Source organism: Chrysemys picta, chromosome 2 (genome assembly GCF_011386835.1).
Source record: "Chrysemys picta bellii isolate R12L10 chromosome 2, ASM1138683v2, whole genome shotgun sequence".
Lineage (NCBI taxonomy): Eukaryota > Metazoa > Chordata > Testudines > Emydidae > Chrysemys > Chrysemys picta.
Window position 1 is genome coordinate 242,264,393 of NC_088792.1, and position 14,521 is coordinate 242,278,913.

General features: G+C 39.4%; 1 protein-coding gene across 30 annotated transcripts in view; it reads left to right on the forward strand.

Annotated features, from left to right (window-relative positions):
• The window catches only part of RALYL (RALY RNA binding protein like), a 598,747-nt gene that overhangs the window by 577,495 nt on the left and 6,731 nt on the right, over positions 1 to 14,521 (forward strand). For 15 of the 30 annotated variants that reach the window (XM_008165316.4, XM_042844602.2, XM_008165325.4 and 12 more), the window contains one exon: positions 206 to 402. The exons of 5 other annotated variants lie outside the window; for them this stretch is intronic. In XM_008165316.4, coding sequence (XP_008163538.1) covers positions 206 to 402 — 197 coding nt within the window. The remainder of the gene's footprint in view (positions 1 to 205; positions 403 to 14,521) is intronic. 10 more of the 30 variants (XM_065585828.1, XM_065585830.1, XM_065585829.1 and 7 more) reach the window with 1 other exon arrangement.

A 14,521-nucleotide genomic window follows, 5' to 3' on the forward strand; every position in this document is an offset into this window, starting at 1 on the left:
CTTCACTTTGATTGGCTGAGTGCACCGGTGTTGCAGATTATTTATTCGGTAACTTTAGGAGTCAGGGAATTTGATAAGATTTATCTGGTGGATATTAACATACCATATTTCATAAACCTAGCTCCATCTGGAGAATGGAGGCATGAAGTCTGCTTGAGAGCATTGTTCATTCCGAGCAACAGAAAAGGTTACTGAATCTCTACAGGGTATGCTTTCCTTACAGAAGCTCAAAAGAAGCAAATGGAAGATAATGCTGATTTGATCCAAGAGGAATGCATATCAGAGAATGCAGATAACTCTACAGAAGAGCCTATTGAAGTAGGGCCAGATGCAGATGGGGATGGAGAAGAGATGACTGATGGAATAGAGGAGGATTTTGATGAGGATTGCAGCAATGAGCTGGTAAGAAATTAACATGCCATGGCTATGTATACAGTTATTATGAATAACCATGGAAGTCCAATCATAATTTTTTAGGATCAGGATTAACAAAAATGTTAATAACGACACTTTGATGCTGCCTCCACCTCCAAGGGACTCCCCAGGCTTCCCCTGAATTCCCGGGATCCTGGGAAGACCCTCACTGAAGAGTGAGGAACCTAGAAGCCCTGAGAGCCCTGTTTCCAGCCATGTCTCTCCAGGCTCCTAGCTCTGCATGGCAGGGCTGCACCAGAGCTGCAGACCTGGGAAACCCAGGCTCCCCTGCAGCCCACCAAGCAAGCTTGGCGAAAGTTCATCAAAACCAAAACATTTCTGCAAAACATTTTGGTTTTGACTAAACTGAATTTTCTGATGAAAACCTGTTTCATTGGAAAATTGCTGACCAGCTCTAGTGCTAATACTTGTTCAAGGGAATTGGTTTTAATACCAGTGGGAGCCATTGTATAGACAAGAGTGGTGGTTTCTGGTGTTTTTACCACTGTATTGATTAAATCAGGTTTCAGATTCCCTAATGTAGACATGTCCTGAATAGCTGAGTGTTGTACATCTTGGAAACCAGAGCCAATATTTGCTGTGGTTATGAAATCCTTGTATTTTCATGCTTGCTTGTTAATTATATCATTATTTGGAGCAAGACTCTTCCCCTCTCTGAGCCTCTGTTTTCCCATCTGTTATATGGGAATAATGATACTTGTTCTCTTTTATAAAGTGTTGTGAGATCAATGGATGTAAAGCTGCTATACAAGTTCTAAGTAGTAGTAGTATATATTTTACCTACTGGATACACTGTAATTCTCTTTGGATACCTTTGCATTTGGTGACTTTACCTCTCTCTCTTTATTTCCCCTATGCAATATGTGATATACAAATATAAAGCAATTCAGCCAGCTCCACACGGCAAGCAGATTGCTTAGCATAGTGTAGTTTAGGTTGTGAGGCAGAGAGACCATGAAAAGCTAAAGACATTACTTCCATGATTTAGTTCATCTCCTATTCATACTGTATAAACAGTGCACAACTGTGTTCATTTTATGTATTTAGAAGTAATTTTAGAGCTTGCTGGGAAACTGATGACTGTGTCGCAGTCAGTGAGACCACTCTCAGTTTGCAGGAACAGTGCAACTTCAAGTTATGAAAGCTATTAGTTTTCTTTATTTACTGCTTCTCCACCAATGATAAATGAGTGCCCTTAAATTCACTATTAGATCTGAGGATTCAGGGGGTTGGTAGAGTAGATTCCTCTACTGGTGCTCTTTGCCTTCCTATTGGCAGCATGTTGTTTTTCTTCTTCATTAGTTCCTGTCCAGTGGTAACTTAAAGCATTACTGACTTTAGCTGTGTGAGGAAGTGAAAGAGCCATGCAATTAGAAAGAAGCGAGGGAGAAGGAATTGCTATGAAAGATTGCTGGAGAGCATACCTAAGCAATGGGTAGTTCTCTTAGGGTGGCTGTTTTGGTTTAATTGACCTATGTGTCTTTCTTCAGCAGTTCTCATTCAGATACTCAGCGCCTTGCGCAAGAGTTATTATGATATGCTATGGGCAGTTCATTATGTACCGTATGTTGTGAATTTCACCTATTCTAATATATATTTAATTTTGTTAAGATGCCTTCAGAAATTGACATAAAATTAAATGGAAGATGAGATATATAAATATTATGGTCAAGTCTTATGAAGTCTTGTGCATCCTCCCAACTCCCACTTAAGTCAATGATACTTCAATGACTGAAAAGTCAATTTGCATTTTGCAAATGTGGGTCTTCAGTGTGTTTGTCTATGTATTTGCCGTTATTCTCCATGTACACTGGTGCAGCTGAGATCAGAATTTATTCCCTATCTATTAACTAATTTCTGTTACATTTGCCTCACAGAAATATTTCATTTCTCTATATTGTCCATTTTATAGCCCTCTGTATTGTATGTATCCAGCTTAGTCTATTTTCTTGTCATTTTTCATGCTTTTACTGTCTTTAGATGGAGAATCATGTGTCAGATATAAAGGAGAATCATGTGTCAGATATAAAGTAACTAAAACATACAGAGCTCAGGGTTAGTTTTCTTGCTGCATTCAGTTTTATCATGCAAAAATTAAATCATTATCATATGATTTGATAATATCAACGTATCTTCTCTACCTTCATCACAGAACAGTAGAACACACCACATATCTTGGACTATACAGACAGGACCACATTTCGACCACTGAATTTCAACTTTCTGACAAATTAGTATCTACAAATACAAATTCCCTTTCAAAAAGTACAGATTCCAAACATTTCCTAGCACTACAGAGCCTGATCCAAAGCATATAGAAGGCCTGAAGTTAACTTTGGATCAGGCCCATTGTGATAATTTTTGTCCCTACTAGTAAGTAACAAGGGATTACTTTCGGTAAAATAGCAAATCTGCATGAAACAAGAAGATTTAAATTTACTTGCAATTTTAAAAGAATGCCAATATTCAACAAATGCAAAGTAATTCACATTGAAATACATAATCCCAACTATACATATAAAATGTCTACATTAACTGTTAGCACTCACAAAAGAGATCTTGGAGTCATTGTGGATAGTTCTCTGAAAACATCTACTCAATGTGCAGAGAGAGACAAAACAGAGAACAGAATGTTGGGAACCATTAAGAAAGGGATAGATAATCATAGAATCATAGAATATCAGAGTTGGAAGGGACCTCAAGAGGTCATCTAGTCCAACCCCCTGCTCAAAGCAGGACCAATTCCCAACTAAATCATCCCAGCCAGGGCTTTGTCAATCCTGAACTTAAAAACCTCTAAGGAAGGAGATTCCACCACCTCCCTAGGTAACCCATTCCAGTGCTTCACCACCCTCCTAATGAAAAAGTTTTTCCTAATATCCAACCTAAACCTCCCCCACTGAAAACTTGAGACCATTACTCCTTGTTCTGTCATCTGCTACCACTGAGAACAGTCTAAATCCACCCTCTTTGGAATCCCCTTTCAGGTAGTTGAAAGCAGCTATCAAATCCCCCCTCATGCAGACTAAACAATCCCAGTTCTCTCAGCCTCTCCTCATAAGTCATGTGCTCCAGCCCCCTAATCATTTTTGTTGCCCTCCGCTGGACTCTTTCCACATCCTTCTTGTAGTGTGGGGTCCAAAACTGGACACAGTACTCCAGATGAGGCCTCACCAATGTCAAATAGAGGGGAATGATCACATCCCTCAATCTGCTGGCAATGCCCCTACTTATACAGCCCAAAATGCCGTTAGTCTTCTTGACAACAAGGGCACGCTGGTGAGTCATATCCAGCTTCTCATCCACTGTAACCCCTAGATCCTTTTCTGCAGAACTGCTGCCTAGCCATTCGGTCCCTAGTCTGTAGCAATGCATTGGATTCTTCCGTCCTAAGTGCAGGACTCTGCACTTGTCCTTGCTGAACCTCATCAGGTTTATTTTGGCCCAATCCTATAATTTGTCTAGGTTCCTCTGTTTCCTATCCCTACCCTCCAGTGTATCTACCACTCCTCCCAGCTTAGTGTCATCTGCAAACTTGCTGAGAGTACAGTCCATGCCATCCTCCAGATCACTAATGAGACAGAAATATCATATTGCCTCCATATAAATCCTGGTATGCCCACATCTTGAATACTGCATGAAGATGTGGTCGCCTCATCTCAAAAAAGATATATTGGAATTGGAAAAGGTTCAGAAAAGGGCAACAAAAATGATTAGGGAAATGGAATGGCTGCCGTATGAGGAGAGATTAATAAGACTGGGACTTTTCAGCTTGGAAAAGAGACGACTAAGGGGGGATATGATAGAGGTCTCTAAAATCATGACTGGTGTGGAGAAAGTAAATAAGGAAGTGTTATTTACTCCTTCTCATAACACAAGAACTAGGGGTCACCAAATGAAATTAATAGGCAGCAAACAAAAGGAAATATTTTTTCACACAACACACAGTCAACCTGTGGAACTCCTTGCCAGAGGATGCTGTGAAGGCCAAGACTATAACAGGGTTCAAAAAAGAACTAGATAAGTTCATGGAGGATAGGCCCATCAATGGCTCTTAGCCAGAATGGGCAGAGATGGTGTCACTAGCCTCTGTTTGCCAGAAGCTGGGATGGATCAACTGATGGATCAGCTGGGATGGGCAACAGAGGATGGATCACTTGATGATTACCTGTTCTGTTCATTCCCTCTGGGGCACCTGGCATTGGCCACTGTCAGAAGACAGGATACAGGGCTAGATGGACCTTTGGTCTGACCCAGTATGGCAGCTTTTATGTTCTTATGTTTAGGTAGGCTACATCTTCACTACGGGGGGGGGGGGGGGGGGGAGGTCGGGTCGATTTAAGATATGCAAATTCAGCTACGCGAATAGCGTAGCTGAATTCGACGTATCGCAGCCGACTTACCCTGCTGTAGGGACGGCGGCAAAATCGACCTCTGCGGCTTCCCGTCGACCGCGCTTACTCCCACCTCCGCTGGTGGAGTAAGAGCGTCGATTTGGGGATCGATTGTCGCATCCCGTTGGGACGCGATAAATCGATCCCCGAGAGGTTGATTTCTACCCGCCGTTTCAGGCAGGTAGTGTAGACCCAGCCGTAGTAAAATAAACTGTACTGAAAAGAAATAAAAGGATCATTCTACTGAACCAAACACATCTTACACAAGCAAGTATTGCTGTAGTAAGTCCTGTATTTACATATCTCAAGCAAAGCATGATGAATGTTATCTAACGTATTTCACATTTCCGTCATCTAAGTTGGATTTCTAATACCAGTTTTGCTTTAAAGATTACGAGCCAAATTCTGCTCTGAGTTGCATCAAAATAAGCCAGAGTAATTGCACTCTAATCAATAGAGTTAACTGGATTTGGCTTTCCAAGATTAGTAGCTTGCAATATGTTTTGTACATTGCACATTTTCCCATTGTACTAGTTTCCACAGAAGAAACTATACCATCAAGTCGAAGGTTCAACTATTGTATCTGCTGAAGTGATGCTGGGCCAAAATCTTGTTTTGATGAGTCTGAATGTTTTAATATCAACAGAAACACTGTTGGACAATTTCCCTGGTGTACTGAACACTTTGGACTTCAGTGAGCTTTTTCTCAATAGCAGTGAAAACATGGAGTTCTTCATGCCTAAGACAAATGAATAGGTAAAAGGTTGCATTCACTTGATGAATATCAGTGCACGACACTTATATTTGAGCAAGCTAAAAAAGTCATTAGCAGAAGCATACCTGACAGATACTAATGTGTTGTACCTTCTAAAGCTGCAGTGAATCTAATAACCTGTGACTGAAAAAATGGAAAAAGTAATAAAAGCATGTCATGAAATCAGAAATTGCAAGAAACTTTCTGACATGCCCTTTTTTATATTTAATATATGCAGTATCACAGTAGACTTGTTTATTGTTCACATTGTTGTATAAATGAGTCATTGGAAAGGCCTTGCCATCCCATATTTCTCTGGCAGTTACTCAGAGGTAGACTTCCTAAGCATAGTGCAGGGTTTTAAGCATGTTACTCTCACTGATTGTAACATGATTTTTTTTTAACACCTAAATCCACTATAGCTTTAGGAATTTGTACAACAAGATTTCCATCACTTACTTCATGTCTATTTATCAATTCAGTTATTTTTCTGGATACCTAAAATTGCACATTTGAAAAAATACTAAACAGGCAGATGAACTTGCCCATCATCTTTCACATATTTACTGCTCTTTACCTGCTCTGCTATTTAGTATTCAACAACAAAACTCTTTCCCAACATCAATTTTTAAAACAATATGCATAACTTATATGGCTAAACTACATGCTTCTAGAGACTTAAAAGGCTGAGTATATGAGTGTGGGCTATTCTATTGTTCAGATCTAGTGATTCAAGCAGGGAGCTGGGAGTCAGGAATAGAAGTGGGCAAAACTTTTCAGATGAATAATGTATTAGCTGAAACGTGATTTTGGGTTGACCAAAATTATCCACAAATTTGGGTCAAATTCAGCAAATAGTTTTGGGCAGGAAAAAAAATTAAAAATTATTTTGAAAAGTCAAAATATTGTGTTTCAAAATTTTCTAAACAAAACTGTTCAACTTCTCATTTCAAAACAAGGATTTACCTAGAAATTTAGCTAGATTTATTGTTTTACTGGTAAACACAAAAATGAAGCAAAAACCAAAAAAAAATAATTCCTGGGTGAATGATGCATTTAGTTCGACCCAGACCAATTTGGAGTTGTTGTTTTGTTTTTGTTTTCCTTTCAGTGAGAAAAACTGGAGAATTCTATTTTGGATCAGCCTGAAACAAATTTCTGGGGATTTTTCAGTTGAGCCACCAAACATAAATTCACTCAGTTCTAGTCAGGGTTCTGTTTGATTCTATTTCCAACTGTGCTGCTGATTCAATGTGTATGCATATTATTTTCAGTTCATAGTCTTCACTGGTGCACATTGTGATGGGGCAAGGCCAGATGGCTACAGTAAAGTAGTGAGGAACAGGTATGTTAGCCCCAGGCTAAACAAATCCCTGGTACCATAGTAACCAAATGGCAGTTGCTCCAGGTTAATCAAGACACCTGGGGCCAATTAAGATCCTTCTAGAAGGCAGTGGAGATAGCTACATTGATTGGAACATCTGAAGCCAATCAAGGGCTGGCTGGAACTAGTTAAAAGCCTCCCAGTTAGTCAGTGAGGTGTATGTGTGAGGAGCTGGGAGCAAGAGGTGTAAGGAGCTGAGTGGGAGTGGTGCTGGAGGACTGAGGAGTACAAGCATTATTAGACACCAGGAGGAAGGTCCTGTGGTGAGGATAAAGAAGGTGTTTGGAGGAGGCCCTGGGGAAGTAGCCCAGGGAGTTGTAGCTGTCATGCAGCTGTTACAGGAGGCACTATAGACAGCTGCAATCCACAGGGCCCTGGGCTGGAACCCGGAGTAGAGGGTGGGCCCGGGTTCCCCCCAAACCTCCCAACTCCTGATCAGACACAGGAGGAGTTGACCCAGACTGTGGGTTCCACCAGAAGGGAAGATTACTGAGGTGAGCAAATCTGCCAATAAGCACAGGACCCACTAAGGTAGAGGAGGAACTTTGCCACAACATGCAAAACTGTGCACGTGTATACTTGCTTCCAGCATGCACATATGAAAAACACACCTTTACCAAGTAGTGTATGCTGGATAATTACAAACTTTGTCAAGAGGAACCCCCAAGATGTCATAAAAACTAAATTTTTCTGGGTTGGAGGAAAAAATGTTAAGAAGTCTTTACCAGTGGAACTAACAGGTATACGCTTCAAGAAGACAGAAAAAATTGTCCTTGCCTTTTAATTTCTTTTCTCAGAAATACTATACCAACAATCCTGGCTCTCCTGAATTTTCAACGATCATTTACATTATAGCATGGTCTGCAAAGAGATAATTAGGTATGAGCTAGTCTGAGTTCTCAGAACCTGATTCTCCACTCACTTATACTTCTCTTGACAACACTAAAGTTACTCCTGTTTTAAATCTGTGTGGGCCAGATTCTCAGCAGTCAAGCGGTGTAATCTGTTGAAGTCATTGAAGCTATGCTGATTTACACCAGTATGGCATCAGGCCCTGAGTTTATAAAATTAATGCCAGAAATTCAATGAGGAAAAAAATCAGACCCTTTAGCATCTAATCTCTTTTTGAAGTATGTTCCTCTGAAATCAAATCGTCACTAGTGGCTTCCAGTGAAGAGCCCACCCATGTGTAACAGAATCAGGAGATATACTGGGCCCTATTCTCCCACTGCAGGATATGAGTCCCATTGAAGTCACAAGTCATATGTGTTCTGCAGTGGTTAAATCGGACACACCATTTCTGAGAAAAGACATTTACAGTTAAGGTTGAATTAGAGTTTTTCCAGAGAAGAGTAATAAAAGAACTTGGTACAACCTACTAGTATTTAGACCATTTCTAAAAAGTATGAATAAACTGCTAAAACCCAACACCATGCTATGGCAATCCAAAATAAAAATACTCTTAATTACTAGATATACTGTCAATAAATAAAGCCTGCTTTGGGGAAAATTCTTGTATACCAAATGTTAACAGAAACTGTAGCCTGACAGTGTTTTAGCTATGAGCCTTTTTTGAAATATTAGCATGGATGATAGTTTGACAATATATTTGATAAGTAAAAGCATTTCTGACGACTGCTGTACTGTGCTGAGTTGTCTAAATAGCTTGTGCCTAGCTCTTTTTTGGCTCTTCAGTGGATGGTGATTTGAGAAGGATAGCTCAGTTATCTTCTTATGCTGTTTGTTAGCTTGCCAGGTAGTCACCAGCAGATTCATCATTGCCGAGTAAGTTTCTTCAGACACTTTGTTTTGGCTTTTTGACAGGTCTCTATTTTTACCTTAAGTTTTTTAAAAAATAACAAATGGTTTCTAACCTTCAGTATTTTAAGAGATGAAAATATTTATTTTTAATTGCCCATTTTTAAAACTACCAAAAACATGATTTAAAAAAAAAAACATCTATTACTATTACACCCACAATTGTTACTGTGGCAGATTGATTCAGACACATAATAGTCTCATGACATAGGCCAACTATTTGTAGTTGTAGCCATGTTGGTCCCAGGATATGAGAGACAAGGTGGGTGAGGTAATATCTTTTATTGGACCAACTTCTGTTGGTGAGAGAGGCAAGCTTTTAAGAAGTTGGTCCAATAAAAGATATTACCTCACCCACCTTGTCTCTCATATCTTGTCTCTTTCATAGCATAGACCAACTGTCAGGTCAGGTCACATATTTTTCTTGGATGCACGCACACAAAATACTACACTGAATAGGCAAAATACATTTCTGATGTAACTTGACTTTAATGTCTGATACCACTGGCCTGATTTTGCTGATTCTTCTCCTGATATAAATCAGGAGTAACTTCATAGGAGTCAGTGGAAATACACCGGTGTGCAACTAATGAGAGCAGAATCAAATCCTAAGTGTTGTACAGAACTAGGCAGTTAACACTTTTTAACTGCAAAAATCCAACATAAATTTCAAACTAGATTTTTCTGTGCTCATGAAAAATAGGTTCTGAGTTTATAACTTTAAATCAGGAAGATTACAGAAACTTTAAATAATTTGCTAATATTAGGAAAAAATTATTTTAAATAGACCCAATTCTGTACTCACTACGTTCACACTGGTGTAACTTCTTTGATTTCAGTGGAGTTATTCTTGATTTACAGCATTGTAAGTATTTCAGTTGACTTCATTAGGCATTGGATCAGACCCAAAGATGTTTTTGAATTTTTCCGCTGCCTATCTGTGGACGTTCTTCCCCACCCTCATGGAGAGGGGGATTGGTATAACAAAAGTATCTCCAGCCCTGACATGGAGAAGCAGTGTCAGGGGACCATGCAATTGCTCTGCAGTCTCAGTAGAAGTTTCTGCCTAACACTGAGAAGTTCCTAAGGACACAGCCACGCCACTTGGGCTGTGCATTGAACTAAGGATTAAACCTATCAACCCAATCCTGCAATTCTTTGATTTAACTGCAGCTGAGCAGCCACCATATAGCATACATTTTTCCTGGTGTGCCAGACTTTGAAAGTAAATAGCTTTAGTTCCCTTGGAAAACATTTATTTCACAGTCTTTATCAGAATGCTTCAGAGTCAAGAATGGTGAATAATAAAACCATCAGAGGGAACATTTTCCTTCAAACCATGTCTGTAAGTCAAAGAGCATCTTTGTGGAAGTAAAGTGGGGCAAATGCTGAAAAGTCAAAAGGTAGCTGTTCTTTTTTCTGTATAAATTGACAAAAAATATAAATGTTATTTTATTCCTTTCTATAGCCGTCCCAAAGACACTGCAGTTACTGACCCATTTTTACCAAAAGGTCTTATTTTCTGAGAAAATATAAATGTTGTTTAAATGTTTTTATGACTGGCTAACACCATAATGTGAAAGTCAGATTGAATGCATCAGTGTGCAGCCACTTATGGACCTCAGAAAATGGAAATAATAATTATTAAAATGGTAGCAATCTAATTCCTTTAAATACAAACCAAGTAACCGTGTTCTGGCCAGTAAAGTTCTCTATAGAAATTATTAGTTATGAGGGAAAGATGGGTCAGTTCCCAAAAGACGTGTGTTTGAAGGAGAGAGGTATTGTCAGGCAATAAATGGAAGACTCTTCCAAGTACTGAAGGCAGTATAAATTTATCTTAGAACCCAACCCTGCTCCCACTGAATTCAATGGGATTTTTTACCATTAACTTCAATGAGAGCAAGTTTGGGTTCTTAGAGTATAAGTATGTTTGGGTGGGTAATGATCTGGTTCAGGATAATAAAGTCAAATCCCATGTCACATGACAAAGGTCAGGATACACTGACTCCAGTAGCTACTGTTACAAAGATCAAATTTTATTCTAAATTCTGAAAAATATCTAGCACATTGCCAGAGCTAATCAAATTATCATTAATAAGATACAAAAGCTGAAAACTGTGTAGAGGAGGAAGAAGGCTGCATTTGTAATAAGGAGAGAGGAATGGAGGCACACACACTGTGAAGGGGGGAGCTGAAGAAGGTGAGAACAGAGAGTTAAGTGAGTGCACCCAGTGATTCTACATTTACATAGCACAATAAATCCTTAATCCAGCATTTCAGATTTTGTCATTTATTTTTAAAAGAAAAATCTCTTGAAAATCTCATAGAATAAAATTGATAGATGCTATTATGCACTGTCATGTACAGGTAAAATAAGTATTAATGGGGAAAGAGCCTAAGAGAAGCTATTTAAAACGTACTATTACAATTATGTCCTGCTTTTCTTCTCATTTCCAAATGTTCTGGTAAGCCTTGATTGCTCTTTCATGCCATTAATTCTCTTCTCTGTCCACCAGGATCACACTCTCAAACCCACCCTTTTCCAAGGCAAGTGTCAAAACAATCTACTTCCCTCTCTTTTTTTTTTTTTTTTTTCATTGCCCTCATTCAGGACCATATCACTAACACTTGCAATACCTTCCTAGTACTCATTACTGTTACTGTCCCGTCCCTCTTCCTCCCCGTTCATTCCTTCTCCTTTCCCCTGGGCCGATCGTGGACTCTGTAACATCATTCCAGACTCTTTCAACTACTTGTTCCCATTAACACCCCTTTTCTTCTCCTACCATTTGGTTTTGCCTTGCTCTTTACATTACCTACAATGTCTACTATTGGCTACATTTCCTTTTCTTCCTTGATTTTGGCAACAAAACTAGGCAAGTTTAACAGATGTTTCCTTAATTAAAATGAGTTCTCTCAGTCTTTCACTTTCCTAAAACCATACATTAGTCAAACATTAAAAAATAAAATTAAAAGTTTAGTCATGTTGAGTGGCCTTAGAGTAGGATTTTCAGCAATTCTTTAAAGTTTAAACCCTCCGTTCAGTCCTGCTCCCTTGGCACTGGTAGGGCAGGAATTCTTGCCTTTAGCATTAATGCTAATTGGATTACTGGTTCACACTGGGGAATCCTCACTCCACATATCAAGCAGAGGTTATAGCAGTTAAAATTTTCTTTTATAAATTTTTGACAGCACTCTGAATCCCCAAAACATCTCATCTGCACCATTAGCATTATCAGGGCTCATGCTTAAAAGTGAGCTGGTTGGGCCAGATCCTGAGAGGTGCTGAAATGGGATTACCATTGCCTTCAGCGCAAGTCGCAGCACCTCTCAGCATTTGTCATGATATTTGCTCATGTTTGGGGTTCAAGAAACACAGGGGCATCTGCACAGTTACTGCTCCATAGAGCTGGATCCTGGCATGTGCAGAGCATTCTTCACTTCAACTTGTTTCAGAGGGAGTTGAGGGCACTTAGTTAGCACATTGCAGAATTGAGCCCATACTGCACTGATTTTGGTCTGTGCCAGATAACTCTTATGTCTCCTGCTTCTTGACTTCACTCAGGGAAAAAAAACCTCTGAATTAAAAAAAAAGAATAGAAAAATGTAGTAATTTATGTACATTATATTGATATCACAAGTAGTGAAACACAAATCCATGTTTTCTAGACTGTGGGCCAGATCCTCAGCTCGTGTAGCTGCTCTGAAGTCAATGGAGATATGTCAATTTATACTAGCCAAGGATCTGGCCCATGGTTAGTGCATTCAGACATAAAGAAAGAGGTGACTCAAAAATAACTATAGAAACTATTTAGACATCATAGCTAAATGAAATGCAGGCCTAAATCTCATGTGTATTGCCAAAGATATTTACTAGATACCAGAAAAATTGGCCAAAGACAATGGGGCAAACCCCTATATCGATATAAAGAACCACAGGATCTGTACAAAACAGACCAAGCCTCAGTTATTAAGGTATTATGCAAAAGAGCCACAGGCAGCAAATTGCATGGTAGATAGCTGGGGAAGATGAAGCACTGAGCTGACCATGAATCTGTTTTCTCGGGGAACTGGATACACTATTTCGAACCTGAGGTTTAGATCACCAAGCTACTGCTTAGGGTTTTATAAGTGTGGAAGTTTTCATAGGACTCTTTTCAGCAAAGATGTTAAGGTACCATTTGCTAAAATATTTCTGTGTGCAAATGGATGGAAAATAATATCCCCATCTTGCTAAACCAGATGCCAAGAGGATAGCTAAAAAAATGCCATTTTTTTTAAAAAGGCTCCAGGAACTAACCTGACAATTCCAGGTCAGTAAGCCTAACTTCAGTTCCAAGCAAATTGGTTGAAAGTATAGTAAAGAACAGAATTATCAGACACATAGAGGAACATGATTTGGTGGGGAAGAGTCAACACGGCTTTTGTGAAAGGAAATCATGCCTCGCCAATCTATTAGAATTCTCTGAGGGGATCAACAAACATGGGCAAGGGTGATCCAGTGGATATAGTGTACTTGGACTTTCAGAAAGTCTTTGACAAGGTTCCTCACCAAAGGCTCTTAAGCAAAGTAAGCTACCATGAGCTAAAAGGGAAGGTACTCTCATGGATCAGTAACTACTTAAAAATCAGGAAACAAATGGCAGGAATAAATGGTCAGCTTTTTAGAATGGAGAGTGGTAAATAGCAGTGTCCCCAAAGGATCAGAACTGGGACCAGTGCTATTCAACATATTCATAAGGGATCTGGAAAAAGGGGTAAACAGTGGCCAAGTTTTCAGATGATACAAAAATTACTCAAGATAGTTAAGTCCAAAGCAGACTGCGAAGAGTTACAAAGGGATCTCACAAAATTGGGTGACTGGGCAACAAAATGGCAGATGAAATTCAGTGTTGATAAATGCAAAGCAATGCACATTGGAAAACATAATCCCAACTATACATACAAAATTATGGGGTCTAAATTTGCTGTTACCACACAAGAAAGAGATCTTGGAGTCATTGTGGATAGTTGTCTGAAAACATATGCTCAATGTGCAGCGGCAATCAAAAAAGCTAGATAAGAAGACAGTAAATATAATAATGCAACTATATAAATCCATGGTATGCCCACACCTTGAATACTGCATGCAGTTCTGGTTGCCCCATCTCAAAAAAGATAGATTGGAAAAAGTACAGAGAAGGGCAACAAAAATGATTAGGGGTATGGAACAGCTTCCATATGAGGAGAGATTAAAAAGACTGGGACTGTTCAGCTTGGAAAAGAGATGACTAAGAGGTAATAAGTTAGAGGAGTATAAAATCATGAATGGTGTAGTGAAAGTGAATTAGGAAGTGTTATTTACCCCTTCAAATAACACAGGACCCATGGGTCACCTGATGAAATTAATAGCAGGTTTAAAACAAACAAAAGGAAGTACTACTTCTTCACCCAATGCACAGTCAACCTTTGGAACTCATTGCCAGGGAATGTTGTGAAGGCCAAAAGTATAACAGGCTTCAAAAAAGAATTACATAAGTTCATGGAGGACAAGTCCATCACTGGCTATTATCCAAGATGTTCAAGGATGCAACCCCATGCTCTGAGTGTCTCTAAGCCTTTGACTGCCAGATGCTGGAACTGGATGAAAGGTGATGGATCACTTGATAATGGCCCTGTTCTGTTCATACCCTCTGAAGCATCTGGCACTGGTCACAGTCAGCAGACAGAATACTGGGATAGATGGACCATTGG